At 35.7% G+C, this 23,800-nt stretch overlaps 2 protein-coding genes across 7 annotated transcripts; both read right to left on the reverse strand.

The window, feature by feature from the left end:
- Nucleotides 1–2,087: 2,087 nt before the first annotated feature.
- On the reverse strand, nucleotides 2,088–6,420 carry LOC120012365 (NAC domain-containing protein 37-like). Of its 2 annotated transcripts, none has more exons than XM_038863760.1 (4): nucleotides 5,701–5,842; nucleotides 4,379–4,555; nucleotides 3,816–4,087; nucleotides 2,088–2,934 (listed from the first exon to the last, which is right to left on the reverse strand). In XM_038863760.1, exons 1-4 carry the CDS (start codon nucleotides 5,786–5,788, stop codon nucleotides 2,299–2,301), a joined length of 1,173 nt encoding a protein of 390 aa, XP_038719688.1. In that variant the 5' UTR covers nucleotides 5,789–5,842; the 3' UTR covers nucleotides 2,088–2,298. The 2 variants fall into 2 exon arrangements, with proteins under 2 accessions (XP_038719688.1, XP_038719689.1); XM_038863761.1 differs by lacking the exon at nucleotides 5,701–5,842 and adding an exon at nucleotides 6,271–6,420 and having other exon boundaries at nucleotides 2,089–2,934.
- An 8,444-nt stretch (nucleotides 6,421–14,864) lies between these two features.
- On the reverse strand, nucleotides 14,865–22,390 carry LOC120013092 (kinesin-like protein KIN-7H). 5 transcript variants are annotated; one of them, XM_038864745.1, is made up of 16 exons: nucleotides 22,211–22,386; nucleotides 21,585–21,802; nucleotides 20,899–21,130; nucleotides 20,248–20,337; nucleotides 20,057–20,157; nucleotides 19,839–19,952; nucleotides 19,682–19,763; nucleotides 19,532–19,599; nucleotides 19,369–19,434; nucleotides 19,150–19,274; nucleotides 17,859–18,192; nucleotides 17,180–17,284; nucleotides 16,635–17,063; nucleotides 16,104–16,595; nucleotides 15,461–15,867; nucleotides 14,865–15,378 (listed from the first exon to the last, which is right to left on the reverse strand). In XM_038864745.1, exons 3-16 carry the CDS (start codon nucleotides 21,107–21,109, stop codon nucleotides 15,027–15,029), a joined length of 2,976 nt encoding a protein of 991 aa, XP_038720673.1. In that variant the 5' UTR covers nucleotides 21,110–21,130; nucleotides 21,585–21,802; nucleotides 22,211–22,386; the 3' UTR covers nucleotides 14,865–15,026. The 5 variants fall into 5 exon arrangements, with proteins under 5 accessions (XP_038720673.1, XP_038720672.1, XP_038720670.1 ...); XM_038864744.1 differs by having other exon boundaries at nucleotides 15,461–15,861; nucleotides 16,104–17,063; nucleotides 22,211–22,390; XM_038864742.1 differs by having other exon boundaries at nucleotides 16,104–17,063; nucleotides 20,899–21,144; nucleotides 22,211–22,387.
- Nucleotides 22,391–23,800: the final 1,410 nt, after the last annotated feature.

Here is a 23,800-nt window from a genome sequence, read left to right on the forward strand (position 1 = left end):
TGGTCAACCATTCTACTAATTAATTACATGCCTCTCTCCCTCCTTTATATAATTCTCACACACTCGCAAAAAAAAAGCTTAGCGTGGAGTCTCCTGGTAGGTACATTATAAAGCTCAAATCCAACCAAGCCTCAACATATATATATATATATATGTACAAGTGAAAGCATGTGTTTATATATACATATATATCTTCTTATATATAATCAAGTGTAACAATCACAATAATATATAGAGAATTTTATTTCTTATTAAAATCAAACATATGGTGTCTCTACACTCATTTGGTGCAACGTGATTGGTCGAGCGTCTCATGGTGGAGTAGGGGTCCAAACTATTTTGACATGCACACATTATATTTTTTTTTAAAAAAAAAGTCTTGAAAAGCTAGCTAGATAAGAACTAAAAAGGGACGAAGCTTTGTGACATGGTAGACGCTTTATATGGCAATATAACAAGCATGATGTGATCTGATAACTCTGTAATTTTCTAGCGTCTTGGAAATTTATTCATACTGAAATTCACCTCTAACGATTTGAAAGGTGTGTCACTTTAACTCTGTTATTTTTTTTTTCTACACATTATTCTGTCAGATTATTTAAATGGAATTTCAGACTCCTGTGAAATTAGAGGGTTTCTCCATTGAGTGTTGGGATCAACAAATTAAGTGTGGATCGATTGGTCCACACTTTGTTAGTGTGAAAAGGTGGTGTCGTGGATGTAGGTGTTTGGCCAATAAGAGAATCATTTTTGGCACAAAACATTACATTCAAAAAGCAAATGAAAATGTGTCTCAGAAAGATAATTATAATTATATCTCCTAAATTAATTAATTAATTAGACAAACTTGATCGATCAGTTAACTCATAATTAATAGCTCTCTTTCCAAAATGACAAACTTGAAAATTAATTAATGTGGGTAAGTACATCCGAGAGAGAGGGTCAAAGAAAATAGATAAATGAAATGAAGACAAAGCATGCTCAACAGACAGGAGCCATTGGTGCACCACGCATGCTAGACAATTAATGGGCCCACAAAGCCCACACCGAGGTGTTCCCATGCTTGACCACCACCCAATTTTATTAAATCACAGCCTCTTCTTCTTTCACTCTCAATGTTCTTAAATTCCTAGTACTTGGTCTCCCTCTCTCTCTCTCTTACATGTCTTTCTTATTCTCAACGAGATTCTCCTTTTCTATTGCTTTTTGTGTGTGTGCTTGGTTGCCAATAAAATGGAAGAGAAGCAAATTAATCAATTGTGGAGGCCGGAGGGTGGGTGTATGTATGTATGTATGTATATATATGTTGGTGTTCAAATATTCTTAAAGCATGTTTTAAAGTTGTCCTTTGGTCTCTACTACAATTGAACCACCTTTATTCTTTGATGGAGATACGACAAACTTAAACCCTATAACATGTATGCACCAACAAGAATTAGCAGAACTTCAAGTTATACTCCCTGGCATATATATAAAGTTCAAGTTCTAGTCCGTGCGATTTTCGGCTCAATCCGATCCAATATTATTAACAACTTTCTTAATGATCGTTATGTCCTAATTTCCACCCTGATCATACTTCTTTGGAAATGCATTGACCGTCCGATCCACATCATCTACTATTGCATGACAATTATCACAACACTATCTATGACGAGTCATTCTCAAACATTTTTTTTGGCTTGTGAACCTTTGCACAACAAGACTTAGTTAACTAAAAAAAAACAACACAAGAATTCTATATAATTCCCGCCAAATTCAGTCCAAGCAACGACTAGAAAATAAATTGCACCAAAAAAGGATCCTTACATTGGAATAAAAGTGACAACTTATTTGATCAAGACATCATTAATTAGCAGTTAAACCCCTTTCATTTAGAAGTACAAAACCTTATGGTATGTTATTTCTTTACTGATTTTGATTATAATCTACCCATAAATATTAATTAACGTGGATATATCGATAAGTGTGAACATATTTGATACAAGAGTTACTAAGATTCCAACAGTTGGTATGCTAATTATCACAGCCGCTGAGTTGGATGCGCAGAAGTAAAGTGAATTCTTAAATTCCATATAATACACACGCAATCTTGTGCGTACAACTCAGTAATACCAACTATTGGGATCCCTATTATAACTATATTGGATGTGTAGATAAACAGAGAGAGTGGAGTTTCTGCACTCGTTCAAAACCATATTTTTACAAATTCAACGAAAATTTCTTCAAACATTCATAGTATACTACAAAGCATAAAACCCTCGTCATCTCTCCTTCATTATAATATATATATATATATCTTCATTTATCATATACGCAGATACCAATATTATCACAGTCGGAGCTTGAACTCAAGAACTCATTAATGAACTGCTTATTGTTTCCTTCGTCTCTTGATGAACCAGAACCACTCTGCAATAACATGAGAGCTGCCATGTCATCATTCTCATTTTCATATCTTTGATCTCCATGACTTAATTGAGATGCAACAAACTTGTCCAGAGCTCTCCAGTCAGTCACTTTGTTTGTGTTGCTGTAATTACCGTAACACCCTCTATTCATCTGTTCTTGATGAATATCATCTTCCTTGTTATTATTCTCCGATGATGAGATGAGTGATATTGAGCTCGACGGCCTCTTCATCAATGGCAGAGATGGGCTCTCAAGCTGAGGTAGCTGTACGAAGCTATCTGGTTGCTGGTGCATGACGAAGCTCATGTTCTCTGCTTCTAATTCTTGCTTGCATAATAAATTCTGAGCCAAAAAAATACTCTGCGGCTGCTGCTGCTGCTGCCTTGATATGTAGTCATTTGGGTCAATTACAGAACTTACTCCACTTGTTTCATCATAGAAGTAACTTGAATCCCACCCTTCAATGCTCTTGGCATGCCCAGTCGTTCTTTTCTTGAATGCGCGACAAACCACCCATCCTTCTTCCTACATAAATCCCAAAACAATGAATATTAATTTTACAGTGATTACAGGAATATACATCAACATTGATAACTCAGTTATCCTAATTGTTGAGTTGTAGACACATGATTTCATACGCACCAAGTGAGATAACTGAGATACTAACTGTTGGGATTTTTATCATTTTCGTTAATTTTATACCTTCTTAACTGTTTAAGTTTTTAGACTAATTAGTGAACTATACAATATTGTACTCTTTTTTTTTTGATAAGACAATATTGTACTCTTTGTTGAAGGTTTTTCTTTTTGTTTGTTAAAGTCTTAAAGAGAAGGGAAGTAGTGGTAGACAAGAGTCAAAGAACCAAAGGTAGTGAAGTAGAGGAGAAACGAAAGTTTCCTTTTGACAAATTGAAAGAGGAGAAAGGGCATCCAGAAAAGGGATGGTGGAGAAAGCTATTGCATGTGTGATTTGAAAAATGCTAATAGCTTTTGACTTGTAGAGAGATAGTGGTGGAAGTCATAGCTTCTAGACGACAAACATTCTTAGACTACAGAGAGTTAATGGTATGGAAATTAAAAGCAAAAGTAGCTAGGTCTTTTTTTCTCATGAGCTTCAAAGCAGATTGTATGTCGAAAAATCTATACACAACATCCAAAGTCTAAAACTAAAAGTTAGGTCTCATTAACCATTTTATATATGAACCACTAATCATCCTGTCCTAGCAAGCTTGAGAAGGAGAACTTTTTACTGTACAACCACTTTCCATACATGGAAATAATAGTAATTAATGGATTAATTCCTAATTAACTTTTTGTATATGTGTAGTAATTAGTTATATGAAGACAATCACATTCACCTTTAATGCAACAAATCAATTGAGAGATATTAATGTATGTTTTCTTGCCTGTGGGGGTCCATTCTCGTCGGATTCAAGCCGGTACTCATGCATTATCCAATCAGATTTCTGTCCATTTGGTGCTCTTCCTTTGTAGAAAACAAGTGTTTTTCTCATCCCAATTAGCTTTGCTTTGTCATACACAGCCTTGTCTCTTCCTGTTGCCTTCCAAAATCCTGCCATGGTTGCTCTATTTGTTCTTGTTCCGGTCGGATACTTCTTATCTTTGTGACTGAAGAAGTACCACTCACTCTGCTCCTCGTACCCGATCCGGCATTTATCTGCACCAGTTTCCATATTCGGATCTTATAAGAATTAATATGTGAACAACTTTACACATGTGAGTAAATAATCTAGGTTTTTAGGGTACGAATGTATTGAAGAATATCGAATGAGCTAATAACCCTTTAACCGAGATGGTTAAGACATATATTAGACTTGGTGATACCCAAGTTCGAGTCCCTACCCCGCTGATCAACAAGTATACTAACTACTAACAATTATTCATATATACATATACGATAGAACCCTAAATAGGTCTAGATAGTTTGAGAGAAGAGAAGATTCTATACCTTGTAGATCCCATGGTTCAATTCTATAAAGGTCAATGTCTCTAATAACATCAAGATCGATCTTCTGTGACGCAACCTTCTTCCTCAGATAATATCCAACTAGCTCCTCGTCGGTCGGATGAAACCGGAACCCAGGAGGAACACATGATTCCATTGGCTCCATGATACGAGCTGTTACTGCATCAAATTGAACACCACTTCTACTCTTTCATTCATCATCTTCGAATCATAAAACCAATTGAGCTTATAAAGAGAGGAGGTAGAAATATAAACACAAAAAAAAAAAAAACAAAACAAAAACAAAAGGTTCAAAAAAGGCAAAGCTGAATTTTTTTTTCATAAAAAATATTCTAGAAGAACAATAATAATAATAATGAGCCCTCCATTCGAAAAGGTGACAAGTGTTATCGGGTATAATCATCAGCTCATTTGGTGGTGAGCAGCACTCACTCACACCAATTTTATATGAGGCGCGTGTTATATAAATAGAAACGCATAATTAATTATTTCCATATACTTTTTTGTTTTGGATGGATGAAAGAAGAAGCAGTGAAAAGGAAAGGAAAACTGAATGATGAGAGTTTGGTTGGTTTTAGAGAGAGGGAGAGAGAGAGTTTATCTTCCGTTTGTGGAGGGTCTTGTAAGAAATGGACAACTAGAGGTTTGTGCTAATGATGTTGTCTTGTGTTGGTGAAATGGTCGAAATGATGCATCAAGGACGGGGTCTGCCTCTTAAACCATTTATATAATATACATGTACATCTAGTACTATATATATATAACCCTAGCAGAGATGACAGTCCAAAAGAGATTAAGGCAGGCATATAACAAACAAAATTTACTTTTTAGACTACTTAATTAAACAAAAAAAACAAGACCCTCATCGAATTGTGTGTAAATAGTACATAGATTAATTAAGATTAATGAATAATTAAATTTTTTTAATATTCTTTGGTTTAGAAAGTTGAATCTATATATAATTAACTCTAGCAGAGATGACAGTCCAAAAGAGATTAAGAAAGACATATAACAAACAAAATTTACTTTTTAGACTACTTAATTAAACAAAACAAAAAACAAGACCCTCATCGATTTGGGTGTATATTAGTACCTAGATTAATTAAGATTAATGAATAATTAAAAAAATTTAATATTCTTTGGTTTAGAAAGTTTAATTTTGCAGTGGATGCATGACGTTATCAGAATTTAAGCACGCGTTTCTTAAAAGAGAAAAGAAGGGAGTACAGAAAGATGTACACAGAATTCAAATGGGGATATGTATAATAATTAGAAAAGAAGAAAAAGAAGAGTAAAGAAAGCACTCTTTGTAAGGCTATGGTTGCAGAGTCTTTGTGTCGCAAATGCACAAACGGGTTCTGACCATCTTGTCTGTTTGTCGAGAATTTTCATGGCACAAAATAAAACTGACCTCGATCTCTCTCTTTCTCTCTTCTCCTTTGATGACCAGACAGAAAGAAACAAAGAAAGAAAGAAAATGCAGCTGACGAATACCCAAAACTGAAAACTGAGTCTCCTTATCACAAAATTCAAAGAAATAGACCTCTTAACTTACACAAGACTCGGTAAAGCTAGAGACAAAGAGAGAGAGAGAGATAGTCAAATATATGGTGTGATTGGTGAGGTTATCTTGTCAAGAGGATTATGGGTTCACTTCATGCATTTGTTTTACCAAATTCTGGTCTTCCTCGCTATTGTAATATAATTAAATCTCTCTCCTTGATTGGACTCTATTCCTCACAATGACCAAACTCAAACAACTCCACCTTAGTGATAGTCTATCATAAGAGACAATAATAATAATAATAATACACATTGAAAAATAATGCATGTTTTTCATATGTGATGGAATTGGCCGGGTATCAGAAACTTACCAGGCTGCAGCTGTGAGCAAGGGTTTGTAGGAGTTTGTTAGAAGTAGTAGTGGTGGTGTATTTAATTGGGTTAAGGACAGAAGGAATGAAGAACAAGGAGACAAATTAAGGAAGACTAGAAGAAGAATAAGACGATGTGAAGTATTAAAATAGGCGCCAACTTATGAGAGAGAGAGAGAGAGAGAGAATGGGGAGAATAATATAAAAAAGAAGAGGAGGGAGAGGGAGGGGAGGACCGCTCAATTGCGCATGGGTTTATGGTTGTCCCCAGTTTGTGACGTCACTCCCTAGCTTCTTACAGAAACCCCACGTACCATTCTTTCCTTCATCTCGCATTCTCTTGTTAGGAGAAGTAAAAATATCTTTGCTTCAAGAGTCTAATAAGGACGAGGGAACTCCGTAATTTTCTAGAGTCTTCAATTTTAATATAATGATGGAGAATAACTATGATGGAGTAAACACAAAAGTGTGACATATGATATACTTCACAAATCATTATATGAGAATTGTATATTCTGAGAATTGTAAGTCACATATCCGTCTAATAAGATGCTCATTATCTTGCTTAATTTTAGAATAAATCCATACTCTAATGACAATTCTGATGTAAATTTTAGAAGTTTTTTTTTTTGATAAATAAATTTTAACATCATGTTGACTTATTGGAAAAAAATTATTACCACAATCATTTTATATGCACTTATCTAGTGGGCACATTATCTTGCTTAATTTAATTTAGAATAAATCCATTTTGTTTTTTTAATGGCAATTCTGATGTAAATTTTACAAGTTTTTTTTTTTTGATAAATAAATTTTAACATCATGTTGATTTAATGATAAAAAATTATTACAACAATCATTTTATATGCACTTATCTAGTGGGCACGCTCATTATCTTGCTTAATTTTAGAATAAATCCATACTGCTTTTTTAATGGAAATTCTGATGTAAATTTTACAAGTTCTTTTTTTTTTCATAAATAAATTTTGACATCATGTTGACTTATTGATAAAAAATTATTACCACAATCATTTTATATGCACTTATCTAGTGGGCGTTTATGCTATGATGGCATAAATTAGCCATTATGTGCCTTGGCTGGCTACTTAATTACTATAGGCTTTTTAGTGAATGTATAAAGTATAATATTATGGTTATTAATTAGTTACATTATCCTAAGGTACTTACATTTGTTTAGCAATATGATTATTTCAAAATCCATTGGTTTTTATGTATAGTCAATGTGTAGAATTATTCAAAAAATAACCCAACATGGTATGATCACTCCATGAATGACGAAACAATATTAATTATAGCATCACGCTTATGTGATCAAGTCAAACAAAACTATTAAACTTCAAGGGATTGGCTGAGTTGATTCTTGATATTGCATGTAAGCTCATAGATCGTAAGTTCTAAACCTCTTGTCAACACTTTGTGATCACATTCCCTAACTAATAAAATGCTAGGGACTTATCGTGATTTCGTGTAGAGAACTTTTGAGAATATGGTACACGGGTTTAGAAGTTTACTTCATCAGGGTGGGTCCAAAAGACCTTGATTTGTAGAGATTCCCAAGATATTTTTTAAAACAAAAAAGTCAAACAAAATAATTAATGCACAGTATTAATGTATTATTGAATTTTTCCATTTCCAATGTCATATAGTAATATTTTCTTCAAAAAAATCTTCCTCACAAAGAAATGGAATTAGAAATTTCTTACTAAAGACATTTAAGACTCCCTTTTTTATTATCATACATGATGCATTTCTATCCTGTTTTGCCAAACGGAGTCCTATTGATATTCTCGAATCATCACCAAAATCTCGCGAATTGAGTACATATCAGCTTTTCGTTACTGCCATGCTGGCACAGACCGACGATAATCTGCCAAGTGTTGCCGCCTAAACGACCGCCAGTCAACGTAGAAGTATACCTATTGTCGCGGGCGACTTTCGGCTCACACATGGCTTCGTAGTCGGCTTCTATAGCCACTTACTGACAAGTGACAAGCCACGTTAACGTCACCACTGGGGGTTTGGCCCTCGAATTGGCTTTCGGGGGGCTTTTTGGTCATTTAACTTTTGACTGAACTAAAATGATTTCTCTGAGACAAGTATTTTGGAGAAGGAACAGGAAGAAAGCCTGAGAAAACGTCTGTTTGGTTGATGTGCATTGTACTTTACGTATAAGATATAGCAAAAGACGTACAATAATGCTTGATACATACGTATAGCAGTGGCCAGCAAGACCTTGGGCTAAAGCAGTCAAAGCTGGTGGGTGGGGGTAGGACCATAATGACATCAAATTAGAGTCCAAAATCAACACAACCCAAAAAATAAGTCCAAAAAACTTAAACCACTTTCCTTGCATTCTCTCTCTACCTCATCTCAACCCAAAAATAAGCCACTTTTGATATAAAATTTATGTGAGTATCATCTCACTTTGTGATTATTATTTTTTACAATAGAACACCACTATACCGTGTCATTTTGAGCATCAAAATAGCTAGGGTCGCCTTGGTGGCCAGTTTTTTTAATCGATGTGAAACACAAGCCTTAACAAAAGCATTTCTCTCCTACAAAACCCATCTATCCATGTATTGCCCTTGCCCATATAGTGTCTCAAAGAATTGGACTCGTGAGTCCACATCCTTGGATAGCTCAATCAATCAAACAAAAAATTGTGGACATAACACCACCTTATATTATTGACTATGGTCCTAATTCTTCCACTCAAGGGACGTAGAAAATTTGCCAATTGTTTCATGTCGCTTCCTATTAAGACACTTTGTGAAAAATAATAGATGTAATGCAAACATCACAATCAAGAATATGGTCGGCAAGGGCTAAGATACGTATATATAATGTTTTGATGCACTTTCTGCCCCAAAACCAAGATATGATCATGGTGTAAATCACAGTTGCAATCATTTTTGAGTAACAATTTTATGGTATATATATTGGCTCTAGGCAGAAGTTGATATGTTAATGGTAAATATTACTGTTGGCTTTTGCTTCTTACACGGAATTTCCTATTTAAGGGATTATAGAGAAATGGCACTGTCGAAAAAGTATTTTTCAAGTCGGGGGGCGTTGGGACAATTTTAGCTGTACCTAGTTATATATCTTGATCAATGCGTTCTGATGACTGGGAATTACGTACATCACTACATGCTATGTCTTCCTACCCCCAGCACGACTTTGTCTTTCTAAACCCAACACCATTTTGTGCTAATTCGAGTCCAAAAAAAAGATTTGTTACCATTGATATTGGAGTTGAGACCCAGGGGTTGAGTGTGAGACTCACAAGGATGTGAACCCTTGAGAGGGGAGACTGTAGCACTTGGCTAGAGTGGACGAGGCCACAAGTCTCCATAGTGTCAAGTTTGGTGGTGTTGAGAGAGCTATCGAGTAACGAAGGGGCTCAATGATCTAAATCCCACATCGTCCAGGGGTTTAAGTGAAATGTATAATATAATAGATCAAATCTCCTAACCTAATGAATGCGTTTTCTGGGGAGCAAAGGGTCTCCGAGAACAAATCCATACGAACTAATATAGATTAGCCCAAAAAAGACAATATTCACTAGGTCTCGAGAGGGGCGGGCTATTACTTTTGAAAACACTTAAAAAATAAAGTGTGCAAGTTATTAACTTGCGGGTGTCCGCATAAGAGAATTTATATATATATATATATATATATATATATATATAATGACAAATAAAAATAAGAATAATGCTTGAGACCCCCTAAATATAACCTCCATTTTATCCCAATAATTATGAAGTGTGAATGTCAAGTGGGTCATACGTGTTTGTTGATTTAATGACTATTTCATATCGATCTCACATAGATTTGGGGTGAAATAAGAGTATTTTTGGGTCCGTACATCATTACTTTAAAAACAAAGAGAATTCGAAGATTTGAGGGCGGGACACTCCAAAGTATTGGGGTTAATACGTGACAGAAAAGGAGAGATTCAAGATCAATTGTGATGGTGATCTAGGGCGGTAAAGACAAGCCGTGTTGTACATTGATTTGTCATGGAAACGCATGGGTCTATGGACGGAAAACTCTTTTGACTTTAGCCAATGTATGTTTGAACAGTTTCGGAATCAACCATGGTGCATGCGCCATGTAACCGACACTAATTTGGACATGCATTGTTTGGTCTGTTCCTCTCTCTTTATATGGTGGCTTAGTGGGGTGGTTGAACCCCCACTCTATATGTTTGAATTGAGGAATTTCTTTCCAATTTTTTTTTTGATAGTTTATAAAAAAATTAAGGGAGGGATTTGAGGGGATTTAGGAGGAAGATTTCATTAAATTTTTGTCAAAATTCTTTCTTCCCAAAATAGAGTCCTTTGTTGAGAAGGGATGACTAATTAAGTTATTTATAAGTTAAAAATTTATTTTACTCTTATACATAATATTTAAAGTTTAAACATAACAAGTAAGGATAAATTAGTGAATTAAATTATTTTTCTTCCCTTTCTTTTCTGTCCAAACATGAAAGAGAGAAATGTATTCTTCATTCCCTTCTCTTCATTCCCTTTCCCCCCAAATCCTTCAATCCAAACACATTCTAAGTGTTGTATTGTTAATTATTAGTCTTAGAATATGCTGGATTGATTGTTAATTTCAGGGTTTAGGTTTTTGAGACATATGTTGGGGTTTAAAATAAATTCCTCAACTTTTAGATCCATAAACCCTAAAGATTAAAGCCTAAACCCTAAAGACTAAAACGATCTTAAATCTTAAATCCTAGAACTCTAAACCTCAAATGTTAAACTTTAAATCATAAACTCCAAACATTAAAATTGAAACTCTAAACCCTACACCCCTGTATCCTAAATCCTAAATCAACTTTATTCTCAATTATTTGATCAGATTCATGAGCTTAAAAATAGAGATATTTATATAAACCCCAATAAAAATGTCCTAGCATTCCTATATGCATGTATTGTTACTGTTATGGAATCGCATTTGGCAGAGCTATGTACAGAGGCGGCTCAAGCTGCAGGGCTGAATATATGAATGGTAAATAGCTAGAGATTTAGAAGGGTAGTCCACGTAGGACGGTGGTGGTCGGCTTTGGGTTTACAATCATGCGGCGGACCGCCATCATGAGCCACTTCTACAGGGTGGCCCCCACCCTCCACCACCGCCACGTATACCCCTCTTTAAATCTGGGTCGGTGATCCAAAACAAACATATATACATCAACCTCATTATTTTTTTACCAAAACATGTGTGTATATATATAGACTTAGCGTAACCCACAAAAGGAGATCCTTGGGGGGGTCCTATAAGGATCTTTGTCCTTTTATTGAAAATCGACTCTTCAACCTACCTCTCTCTTTCTCTACCTCTCTCTTTCTCTCTCTACATATATACTCTTTATTATATATATATGTTAGTTAAGGAATATTAATTAATTTATGGTTGATGGTGGTTGGTGAAGATAAATCACCATTTTCTCTTTAACTAAACTCTTCAACTTCACTCCTCTACTACACTGTCTCTTTATACTGAGGTGTGAAATACAAGCTTCTATTGAAGGAGACATGAAATATGATTGCAACCCTTTTAAGAACTAATTCTAACATCACAACTGAAAAGAAATTTAAATATATATCATACTTTCTAGATGAACCCTTAACATTAATTTTATTGAAGAGACTATGATTGAAAAATAACAATTTTTTTTTATCAAATATTCATTTGATTGAAATTACTTGTGCCTTTTCAAGATCCGTGGAATAAATAAGAAGAAAAAAAGGTTAATTTTTTATAATGATTGACCATCATGTGAATTTCGAGTAGTGGATATACTGTGAGTAACTTCTATATGATGTTCCTTACACCCAAAAAAAATAAAATAAAATGTATGTTATGATGTCAAATTCAAAAGGAGCTCCTGTAACCGATTGATCTATAAACTGCATCTTATATATATGGTGAAGGAGTTATTATCTCTGCAGCATAAAGAAATAATGGACAAAGAAAAGGACGAACAAGCACGAAATTAGAGTTTAAAAACAATTTACTATACATTCTCTCTCTTTTTTTAATCGATAATGATACTATAAAATTATTCTTTGAACATCTGATATGGGCTAATTAAACGCAAGCCATCAGACCCCGCGTACATAAGCTTCTCACATGAGAACATGTTAAGTAGAGTCAAAACCAACGCAAGGCCACAAAGGGATTTCTCATAGTGAAAATCAAACTGATCAATATACCTCGCAAGTCCATACAATTTTGCAATAGAGAATTCACCAACTAGACTGTCACTTAACTAATTTCACTACAGATTGTGGAGTTCCCTTGCAAATTTTATTAACTTCAATTTCTTGCAATTACAACACCCTTACCTTATAAGAGTTTTTCTAGTCGTTCAATTTGTTGCATGACCAAAGAGGGACATCCGTACAAGTGTCAGACACCCATTTGTTGGTCGCCTAAAACATTAATGTCTTAGGTTGTAGGGGACTAGACTACAAAGTTTTGTCTTTTGATGGGTTGCACATGAACTGTCTTGGCACCAATTATGGGGATGTGGGTTTGATGAATATGGGCCATAGATGGGAGAAATGGAGGAGCCAATGATGGTCACAGGTGAGCTTGATGGGTCCTAGCTAGCTCTCATCTTCTGTGAATTGTGATTCATTAACCAAATGGGGCTGGCCGCTGGCTGGCTTCGACTGATCAATCGATCGATCCCCCTCGTGCTGATCATGAAAGGCTTCTGCGATCGATCTAGTGGAGCTGTGGAGGGTCCAATTCAACAATTGATTACAAACGCGTTGGAATTGACTTGTTAGATATCGATCCATCTAGGTTTACTTGGGGTCAATCAGAGAGCGATATGGGGTCTCATTTTTTTTTTTTTTTGGGGGGGATTCTAGATACAATCTTTTTTATTGGTAATGAAGTAGTGATTCTTGATGCTTGAACTGGCTTTGTCTTCACATGAACTGTTTGTGTCAATGGATTAGTTCGATCTAAAATTTGAGAAAATGGGTGTAACTCGAAAAAATATTCATAAGTAGTTGTTAATGTAGTTGAAGGTACTAAATTTTGTATCAATTTATGCCTAATTGCTCCGCATATCGTGCCTCGAATAATATTTTCTAAATGAACTGGTGCATCAACCCTTTTTATATGATAGAAAAGGATCTTATGATTTTGAACCGATCTCACTTGGGATCGCAAATACCAAGTTTGCCTATGAAAAGCGTATCTAATTATACTAATAGTGTCTATAGTTGGTTTTTTTCTGTGTAACAATGATCGATAGGGTCTCATTGGTAAGTGTTACAAGATCTCGTATATTAGAATCTATAGTTATGCACCTGAATCCCTTAGTATGAAACATTTCTTTTTATAAGTGAAATCTCCGAGTAAAGAACAAGATGTTTCTTTTGTCCCTTCTAGAAAACCGGAAAATAAAGAAATAGTTAATATATTCAAGATCATTACCCTTAAAAAAAACCGTCTCAATTCATCCTACTTTAGTTTTAAAAAATGATCTTAATTTCAAGGTAACGTGGATTTGGAAATTCCATTTCATTATATTAAAAGCTTTATAGTAGTAGTGATTCTACTATCAATTGTGGTAAAGGAAAAATGTTGATGTTGCCATTCCATGATTGAGATTAATGTATCTATATGTAAATATATTTACATAATATCAGACTCATTTAATTTACACAATATATATGGACTAAATCCCAATGCACTACATATATATCTAGCTATAATGATAACTCTTTACATGGGGGGTGTCCCCATGCCCAATCTCATCAGCAATTTCTAAGTTATGTGCTTCAATGCCTATCCTTCACTTATTAACATTTTTTTTCTGGCCCCCAAACAGCTACTAATTGACTTTTTACCATCTTCTACATCATGATATCTGCAACAAACGTGTGGCTCAATGTGTTAATTTTCACCTTTGGGGGAGACATAGAAATGAGGGTTAATCATTATAACAAGATCCTGAAATAAGCATAATCTATTGGAGAATAATGAAGGTCAACTTTTTAGGGGCATTTCTCCACTGCAAGTTTTCAATAGCTACAATGATGCAAATCACTAGAATCATGTAATTCATCAAACTCTTTTTTATCCAAAACTTCTTTTTAATTATCTGACGCTTAATCACAGAGTGTTGAAGGTTAAGCATTCCAATACTTGTCTAATCCATTGATATTATTCAGTTCGTTCGCCAAAATTGTGCTTCGAGCATATGATAACTTCTTCAGTCACCTATAGACTTTTAGAACCTCTGTCCATATAATAAAAGAACCGTTGAATTGTGATCTTGTAAAGTTAAAAAATTATTTTTTTTAAAAAAAATGTATTTCGGAGGATTTTGTAAGAATTGATGTTCTAGACTACTAATGTGGATGCTTTTGAGACCCTTAATTTACGACCTCCATTTTAAATGTATCCTACATATGCATTTTTAATCAATAACTATCAAATACGTTATATAAGATTAGGATAAAATGGAAATCATAAATTGGGGGTTTGTAGCGTTGTTCAAACATAAAAATGGCTTCACATTTCAAGCCCAAATATACCGTGAAAGCCATCATTCTAGACTGGGATCCTTACTATTTTTGGACATAGAAAGTGCGACTTGAAAATCTGTTAGGAGCGAACAATACTGTATTGAAATCGTGGAAATAACACTTAGCCAAAAAAAAACAAAAACAACATCATTAATTTTGACTCCAAGCTTACAAGAGGGACATCACACTGCGCTTCATAAGTCTAGGCTTGATTAAATTGCGCATCCAAAGAGAATGTTTCCTGGTTGTGCTTTGCCGTGTGAAGTTAAGCCCAAAGATGTCTGTGAAAGCTTGCCCTGGCTGTACAAAACCAACCACCTTTGCAACAATGGTGGCACTCTCTGTAATGTGCTTCATATCGGTTGTTTCAGTCCACAGGCGGTGGGACAATTGCAATGTTCTATGATTTGAATTCAACTTGATACCCCACTTAAGGAAAAGATTTTCCCTCTCTTCTCTAGAAAGCCTCCTACGCATTTGCTTGCTCAGCGACTGCCTCTCTTGACGCAAAGCCCTCGTGCTGTTCATGAAAGAAAACCATGTCAAGGTGAGATACCAATTAACAGAAACCTTCTATATGAAATTCGAGAATATGACCGCACCTTGAAGCATGTGTCAGAGTGTGACCATCATCCACGGTTTCGTTCTCCTTAGAATATGTTTCCTTAAGGGAAGAGAGCATTCTGAGTTCTAGTTCCATGTAGGTTGAATCCGTTGGTTCACCCTTGAATAACAAGAAGAAGAATGTTCTGTGAACCAGTGAGACATTGCAAGCATGCCAAAGTTCAATAATCTCTCTTTGGAGTCTCTTGAATTCTGAAGGCCACTCCAAGGGACTTCTTGAATCATACTGTATTGGGTCCAAGCCAATATCCTTTACATCTTTTTGGAGCCTCTTCCCTTCTGAAGGCCACTCTGCAGGCTTTCCTACGTCATCCTGTACTGGTTCCAAGCCAACATCTTTCACATTCCTCTCGGGTACAATGGTCTTTGGTTCTGTATCCTGTACCTAGCATCCATTACAATCCATGTAAGCTAATTGAATGGATAGAAACTCCGCAAAAAAAGAAGAAGATGTTATGTAAAATAAGAAGACATTGTTTTCATATTCTCATAATTATCATGGATTATTGATAACAAATGAAAGAGGAGTATGTAATATATGCAGTACATTATCACAGAACCGGGCATTCAGTAGCTTAGGTTTCAGTTGTCACAAAGGAGTTGAGACAGAAAAGTACTAACCAAATGATCACCAAGTTGCTTCTCATCCTGAAGGTTCTGCACTTCCTTCAATCCAGCATCTATGTTACAGAGACTGGCTTTCTTCTCATCATCTATCATTTCAACATCCTTCATCCGATGTTTGTTGACTGTAGTACTCCTCACAGAATTTTGAGAAGCATTGCTTGATAACCTCTCAGTGTCGACATCAAACTGCAATGCTATCAGTTTCCTTTCATAATTCTGAGGTCTACCAGTGAAATCTTTGTCAACCAAATTTGGGGGAGTGCTTTCATTCTTATCTGTTTTCTCAAACCAGCTTGAGGAGACATTAGAAATGAGTCTTGCTTTACAGCTTCTACTCCGCGTTAACTTCATGAAGCCAGAGTACAAATTATCCTTTTCAAGCAAGTAAGGATATGGGTTTTCAGGAGACTCAAGAACTAAAGGGTGGATCCCATTCAAACATTTCTGATCCTTACGTTTGAGTGACCCTATTTCTTCATCTGCTGTACCTTCATTCTCAATAACCGTCAATCCCAAAGTAGCTGTGGTCTGATCAGGAGATGCTCTGTTAGAACCAACATGTATGTTCTGGTTAGACTCTGAAATATTGTATGTTTTATGATTGGACTCTTCTATCTCAACACATCGAACTTCCTTGCAATGATCTTCAGAATTTTCATAAGTAGGTTCTTCGATATCCTCCCTGACCTCCCCATGCTGATCATTTTCACTATAATTAGAAACACTAATTGACATTTGTGGAGAGCAATTGATATGTTGGAAGTTGCCTTCAAACTCTGGAAGTTGGATAAAACTGTCATCAGAACTACTATGCCCATCGGAATACTGAGATGCGTCAAAAGACCGGACACTACCATCAAGGCATCTAGGGTTCACATAAATCGGCAATTCTAACATTGAATTGTCAAATTTCCGAGAACTTCGTACTCTTAGTTTAGGGTACTGATGATCTCCCTGCAGGGGCATAGATAGGAATAAGACAATGAATACAGAAGACACATATAGATAAAGCTGAACACATCAATCTATATCCCCCACCCACCCAAAAGGAGGGGGAATGCAACACATACCAATACTATTGAAGGTTCATCATCTTCAGCTGCTTGCAGCAGATCTTCAACATGAGCCTGCGCAAGGTCTCGCTGCCGAGTCAGATCCATTACTTCTTTCTCTAGCTGCATGAAGAGACAAAAACTTCAAGATTTAACCAACAAGAAAGTCTCTACCAGAAGCATCTAAGAACAAAATTGTGCCTGCGTACATTCATCTACATCTAATTAAGCTCCGTTGTCAAGAGGAACTACACATGTCTTTGCATTAGCTAATCCAGACATTAAAGGTTTATAATAAAAAATTTTAGACTTTGCAGTGTCATTCTGCGTGGGTAAAATATTAGGCTATGGCGATAAGCACTAAGCCAACATGTATTTGTCCCAATACATAAAGCATAAAGCTATCATATCAAAAAGGGAGGTTTCTACGGGTGGTTGGGCGGCCTGAGAGGGGCTCAAAGGAGTTTCCTCTGCATCTGATTGAAAAAATAATTGATAGAAGTAAGAAGGTAAATGCAATTTTTTTTAAAAAAGAATTGACACAAAGCATAATACACCTCGTGCATGGAGGGATCTATAACTCCAAGATGATAAAAACTTAGAATTGTCTTCGTACACGGTTAAACTACGGGAATGGTGCTCCCTCCCCAGAATTTGATTGGTGCTAAAACAAATACCAAGAGCCAACTTTCATCACCTTTTCAATTTGAAGGTCTTTCTCCTGCAGTTCTGCTGCAAAATCAGATGTTGAAGTTGGTCTTGAACTTTTCAACTCACTCTCAAGCCTAGCCAATTCCTTCCGCAATTGTTTAACCAATGCTTTGTCAGATACAACTACATTCACCTGTGCATTAGTCGTCACTTCTTTAGCGCAGCTTGCAAACAAGAGGGTGTTTCTTGATTGCTCAACATGGCTTCGTGCAGGGCTCATGGTACAAATGATGGCAGTTCTAGCATTGCCTCCTAAAGAGGACTGCAGTATGCGGGTTAGCTTTGAATCTCTGAAAGGAACATGCCCATTTCTTCCTTTGCTGCAGTCAACCACATAGTTGTGTGATACAGTGATAGGTTCAATAATTATCATTTTAAAAAAAAAAAAAAACAGAGAAAGAAAATGGTAAGCACAATAAAGGTGATATCTATTGCATTGGCAGAAAAGATCGGCACGTGAAAAGACAATGACGATTTCCATTGCAGTCAATCATACATACTATCAAGCAGTGAGCCATCTGGTTATACAATGTCCAGCCAATTGCCACATGTAGAACTCAAAACTCAAAAGGCGCATAAAAATTCATATTAAATGCTGCACTTTCCTTCGAATCAACTACTGAAAAACTCTGATGTATGATTAAATAATAAACTCTGAGCCACAAAACTCACAATCTGCTAAATGTTGCTCCTAGAAAACTAAGTTAGTTGAATATTATTGATTTTCAAAAGGTTGTTTTCTTCGGCAGTGGCTCACATTAAAGGAAGGAAAGTGCAAACATACTCTTGCAATGTATGAAAAGGAAAAAGCTGTGACATTTAATGGACTTTGCACATGTTTTTACAAAGATTGGTGAATCTCGTGAGCGGTGCATGATTGCAAATACACAATGCATTAACTTTAAGTGTCCTATGAGGTATCTCATTTTTTTATTGATCTATTGTTTAATCCAAACTTAAATTACAATGCCACATTAGATTTTTGGTCGTCTATATTGTCTTTCTTCCATTTCTGGGGTTGACGTCTGAAGTCACATAATATGGTAGTCAGAGCAATGATTACTAGTGAATTTATGATGTCAAATGTGTCATTGTAATTCTTCAACAAAATTCGGTACAGGATAGTGTGATGAAAATTGAGAAATACATTCCAATAACCTTCGAAAATTGTTCAGCTATTTAAGACACCACAATGTTTGACGTCATTTTTCCTCAAGTAATCAATAAATATACTCAAGTTGTACCCAAGAAATTAATAATAAGCTGCTTGAGCTAACCTTAACTTACGGACAACAGTTCCAAGTGTCAATAAACTTCGATTTATGTGGCAACCTTCTTTCAACCGTGTGCCAGCAGATAATGACTGAGATGCGCGCTCACTGCCTGCTAGATCAACAAAGTTCTGCACATACACAGAAATACCATCTAAATGGTTTTAAATATTGTGTTCACTGTAACACCATTTACAATAAATTCTATCAATTCATGAACCATACCACAGTGGCAGCAAGCATGCTGGATTTGTCGTTGCTAAAAAATTCCAATGCAGAACTTTCGATACTCTGAGAGAAGGACATATAAAAATTATAGGGGCTGCTAGATTGTTGTAAAGGAATGTTATATTTAAGATATTTGAATGAAGTAATCATATAGTCATACCACTCTCAAGATCTGATGAGATCGGGAGCTTGTTTCATTCAGCGAAGTCTCCCCTATTTGTCTTTGAGCTGGAAAAGTGTAATGGGACATCAAACTAAACATTGAGCCACAACCATCTGGGAAAATCATAACTAGTAAACAGGAAAATACCTTCGCAGATGGATAGAAGTTCTTTGAAGTGATTCCAATCCCTTAAGGTTTCCTCAGTGAGTTTCTCAACAATAGTTCCTTTCTGTCAAGCAACTCACCGTTATGGTGATTAAACGCAAATAAAATAATTCTGAAGTGCACCAAAAATCAAATTCACCTCTGGATCATCTAAAAGTCGAAGTGGGGTGCTATCTGCACTGAGGAGGTCTCTGACTGATTCATTGTAGATCTCCATGGCAGAAAACTTCAATACAAATTCTCTTTCCTTGTGCTATAAAATAGTGAAAAGATTATCAAACACAATGAAACCTTTGTAGCATACAAATCAATAATAAATGCAAGAAAAGGCATATAGGATCTTTATGTTTTGATCACCTTGTCTATGTAGTCATATATGTCTGCTATGGCGTACCCGGTGATGCCACTCATGGTGAATGTCTTTCCACTGCTTGTTTGTCCATAAGCAAAAACGCTTGCTGATATGACGGGGAAAAGATAAAATTGTCATGGAATTCCATGGGGGTTTGTGAAAACGAGAATGAGAGGGAAAAAAAAATGGTACTCACAATTTATACCACTAACAACAGAAAGAGCAACTTCCTTGGCCCCTTCCTTGTACACCTGTCTTGATGAGCAATCAGGGCTAAATACTCTATCTGGAACAGAGAATATGGAAAACAAAGAATAGAACACCATTAGATAGATTATGAGACAAGAAGAAAATTTTGTCAGCTGTCAAATACTAAGTACAAAATGCTTTCCAAAAAGGACCGCTCTGGAACAGCAGACTCAATCAAATGACATTTACCCACTCGCAGTTATCAACTCATTAACTTAAAGTAGATGAACATGAGCCCATTAAATTTCTGATATATAGAAATGATGACAGATTCGGGGAGCCTAATTTTTGGATTTTCCCTACATATTGGGAAATGGAACAAATACTTTAGCAGAAATTAAAGCTTTTCATTGTGGTATTCCTCCGCCATAAGTGAGGGCTTTTCAATAAATTTGTAAGGTACCATCCGTTTTTCAAAAAAGAAACTACGAATTTCCAAACTCCCTACTTTTTTAACCAGTCTGAGAATGTTGCCCATTTTCAACCACTAACCCGGCTGCCTCTGATCTTGATCAGCCTAAACCATAAATGGGGAAGAAAAAAGACAATGACTCGTAAATATACTAAATTGAAATGTAATCACTAATCACTTCCTTACCAAAAGTATAGGCGGTTGGATACATGGAGCGTTCTGAAACTGAGAGGCTGTTCCTGTATATGATGGTGGTATCATTGATACATTCCCAATCAGACACATCATTTCTAGTAATCTCCTTTACATTCAAAGGCCTTATGCGAACTGAAACCAGAATTCTCTCCTCAAGACCGCTTGGTGCTTGCATTAGCTCCTCCCCAGCAACCGCCCCCATCTCTGACCTCCTCTCCTGCTTCTGCCCAAACCAACCTCCCCAACAATCCTCAAAATGAGACCATGGAAAAAGAAATCAATGCATTCTAATAAAGGCCATGCACGTATATATTCCTTCTCATTTCTTCACCTCCCTACAACTCTCTTAAAAATTCAATTAATGCATTAAGGTGCAGAGTATCAAAGCAAGTGCTGTTGCGTTGTTGGGCTAATGGAAAACATAAGGGCCACCAACTTTTACACCCACAATCATCAATCATCATCTGTATTGAAAAACTAATCATGGTCTGACCCTGATGTCACCGACATTTTTGTTAACTGATTCATTCACCCCAAGCAGACGAATGACATATTTTTTTTTAAAAAAAGAATCCAGTTATCTTTTATAATTTAAATAATGCCAGACCAACTAAATCCCAAATCATGAGCGTACAGTTCTTCCGCACAAAAAAAAATGAAGGTAAGGAATACCAGACCTCGAGGATTGAAAATTCAGAGTCCCTTCCAGAGAATGTTTGAGGTCTCCAGGAGATTCTCCCTGACTCCAAGTGCAGTGCACTGCCGTGCAGAGAGAAATCTATGTTCGCGTACAGACCGTGAATGGATTTGGATTTTCTTTCTTCAGATTTTGTTATTTTTGGCTGTTTCGGAGACGTCTAAATTTGGCCCTCCATTAACGAGCTTCCAGCTAATCCTGACACGAATTCCAAAGAATAGACGGTTCAAGAATCAAACCGAAAACAAGATTTTACAGCATTTAACGGGAAACTCTGTCCAAACTCAGAAAACGCTAGCATCAAAGCAAATTTGGGAATCCACGATACTGTGTTTGATTGCATCAGCTAAGAAAAAACACGAAACTCTAAAAGATTCGTCTCTCGTCGCACTCGCATCTGAAGTCGTTAAACAACTCAAATTGCCGATTTGAAGTTCATAGGACCGGAATTCACAAATAAAATCCGATTGTCAACAATGTCGAATACAATCTTGTTACTCTTCTCGAATTCCATGAAATTCTCTCGGGATTTGACGATAATTTCGAAAAATCAACAATAAAACACAAAAGAAGAACAAACGAAGCACAACTGTAACATCATCTCACCTCATGCAGCTGTGATCTGACGTCCAGTCATGATCAGTGAAGAGACGAGCTCCAGTAAAAAGATCTTCGAGAACGAAGAGAGAACTTGACAATTGTCGCCTCTCCGATATTCAAATCAGAGAGTGAAAAATTCAGTGGTTTTTCTGTGATTTGCAACAAAATCATGGGGTTTTTTTAATATTCATATGCATCACGGGGGGAGTAGTTACGGCGTTTTAGACTTTTAGTTGCTTTCTTTATTAAACTATTATTAGCCAAACAACCACGCTAAGTAGGACATTAATGCTAATAACAACCGCGAAATGCTTGAAAATTACTATTCTAGCCATAAAGATGTACCTAATTTGCTTTCAAACCACGCTTCTGCTTAGTTAATTACTGTTTAATTAATTAATTATATTGCGGACTATTGACCAATGGCTATAACGAAAGCAACCGTCCCACAAATCTGGGCCAGGCCTGCTTTACTACTTGTCTTATGAGTCTCCCTTATTTATTAATTATATAAATAAATATCATTTTCATTTTCATTTTGTGTTTGGTGGTTAGATTGAATTCATAATCTAAAGCAATGTAAATAATATCTGTCTAAATTTATTAAAGTGTTTGTCGTCCAAATACATCAACAAATATTCTCCGTTTTAGGTCACGGATTTGTATAAATTTGTTTTATTGGGCCGTCTCTATAGTACTTATACTCATAAAACACGTTTTTTGTGTGATAAGTCCTTGAACTTTGTTTTTGTGTCACTCGATTGAATTATATTAATTATAATAGTGTTTAGATATGATGAGCTCATTTCAGCTGTCAAGAGACTTACATTGTCTCTCCCAAACATATAATGAAGTACTTATCGCGTAAATACAATAATAATTGTTACTATACTAGGTTGTTTACATATAACAATGTGAATTAATTAATATCAAATTAATGATACAAAAAAAGAAGACTAATACATATATGGTAATATAAAAGGATACTGGATTTTGGAAGTATTATGAGTAGGTCAACTTTGGAATCAAAAGAAACCAATCATCAAGTAAACAGCCAAGACAACCAAATTCATTCATGAACATTCATTCGTCTTTGATAGGATAGGAGGACCCCATGCATGTGTTTGAGTGTTTCGAGCCTCGAAAAATGTCACCACTATACTTTTGAGAATGGAGACACTATATATATATATATATATATATATATATATATATATAGAGAGAGAGAGAGAGAGAGAGAGAAGCATCGATTTGATCTTGTACTTTTGTGTGTAACATGTGTATGTCTGCGAATGTAGCCATGTGCCTCCCAGTACTTCTTTCTTTTTCCTCCATGAATGCAAATAAAATGAAGGAAAATGATAAAAGATTTAGAATATTCATGTCAAAAGCATCACAGTAACGTGTGTCACTCATTTATTATTTATCAGGAGTGATGACATATTGACATTAAACATATATCATGTATGTCAAAAGTTGTATTATCATGTTTGAGATAACACAACGGAACGATATATAAACAAAGGTTCAGCTCCTCTCATATAAATAACGTGTTTTCTGAGTCTAAGTATTTCGAAAACGATCCAAGAGAACAAA

This window comes from Tripterygium wilfordii, chromosome 13, assembly GCF_013401445.1.
Source record: "Tripterygium wilfordii isolate XIE 37 chromosome 13, ASM1340144v1, whole genome shotgun sequence".
Taxonomy (NCBI): domain Eukaryota; kingdom Viridiplantae; phylum Streptophyta; class Magnoliopsida; order Celastrales; family Celastraceae; genus Tripterygium; species Tripterygium wilfordii.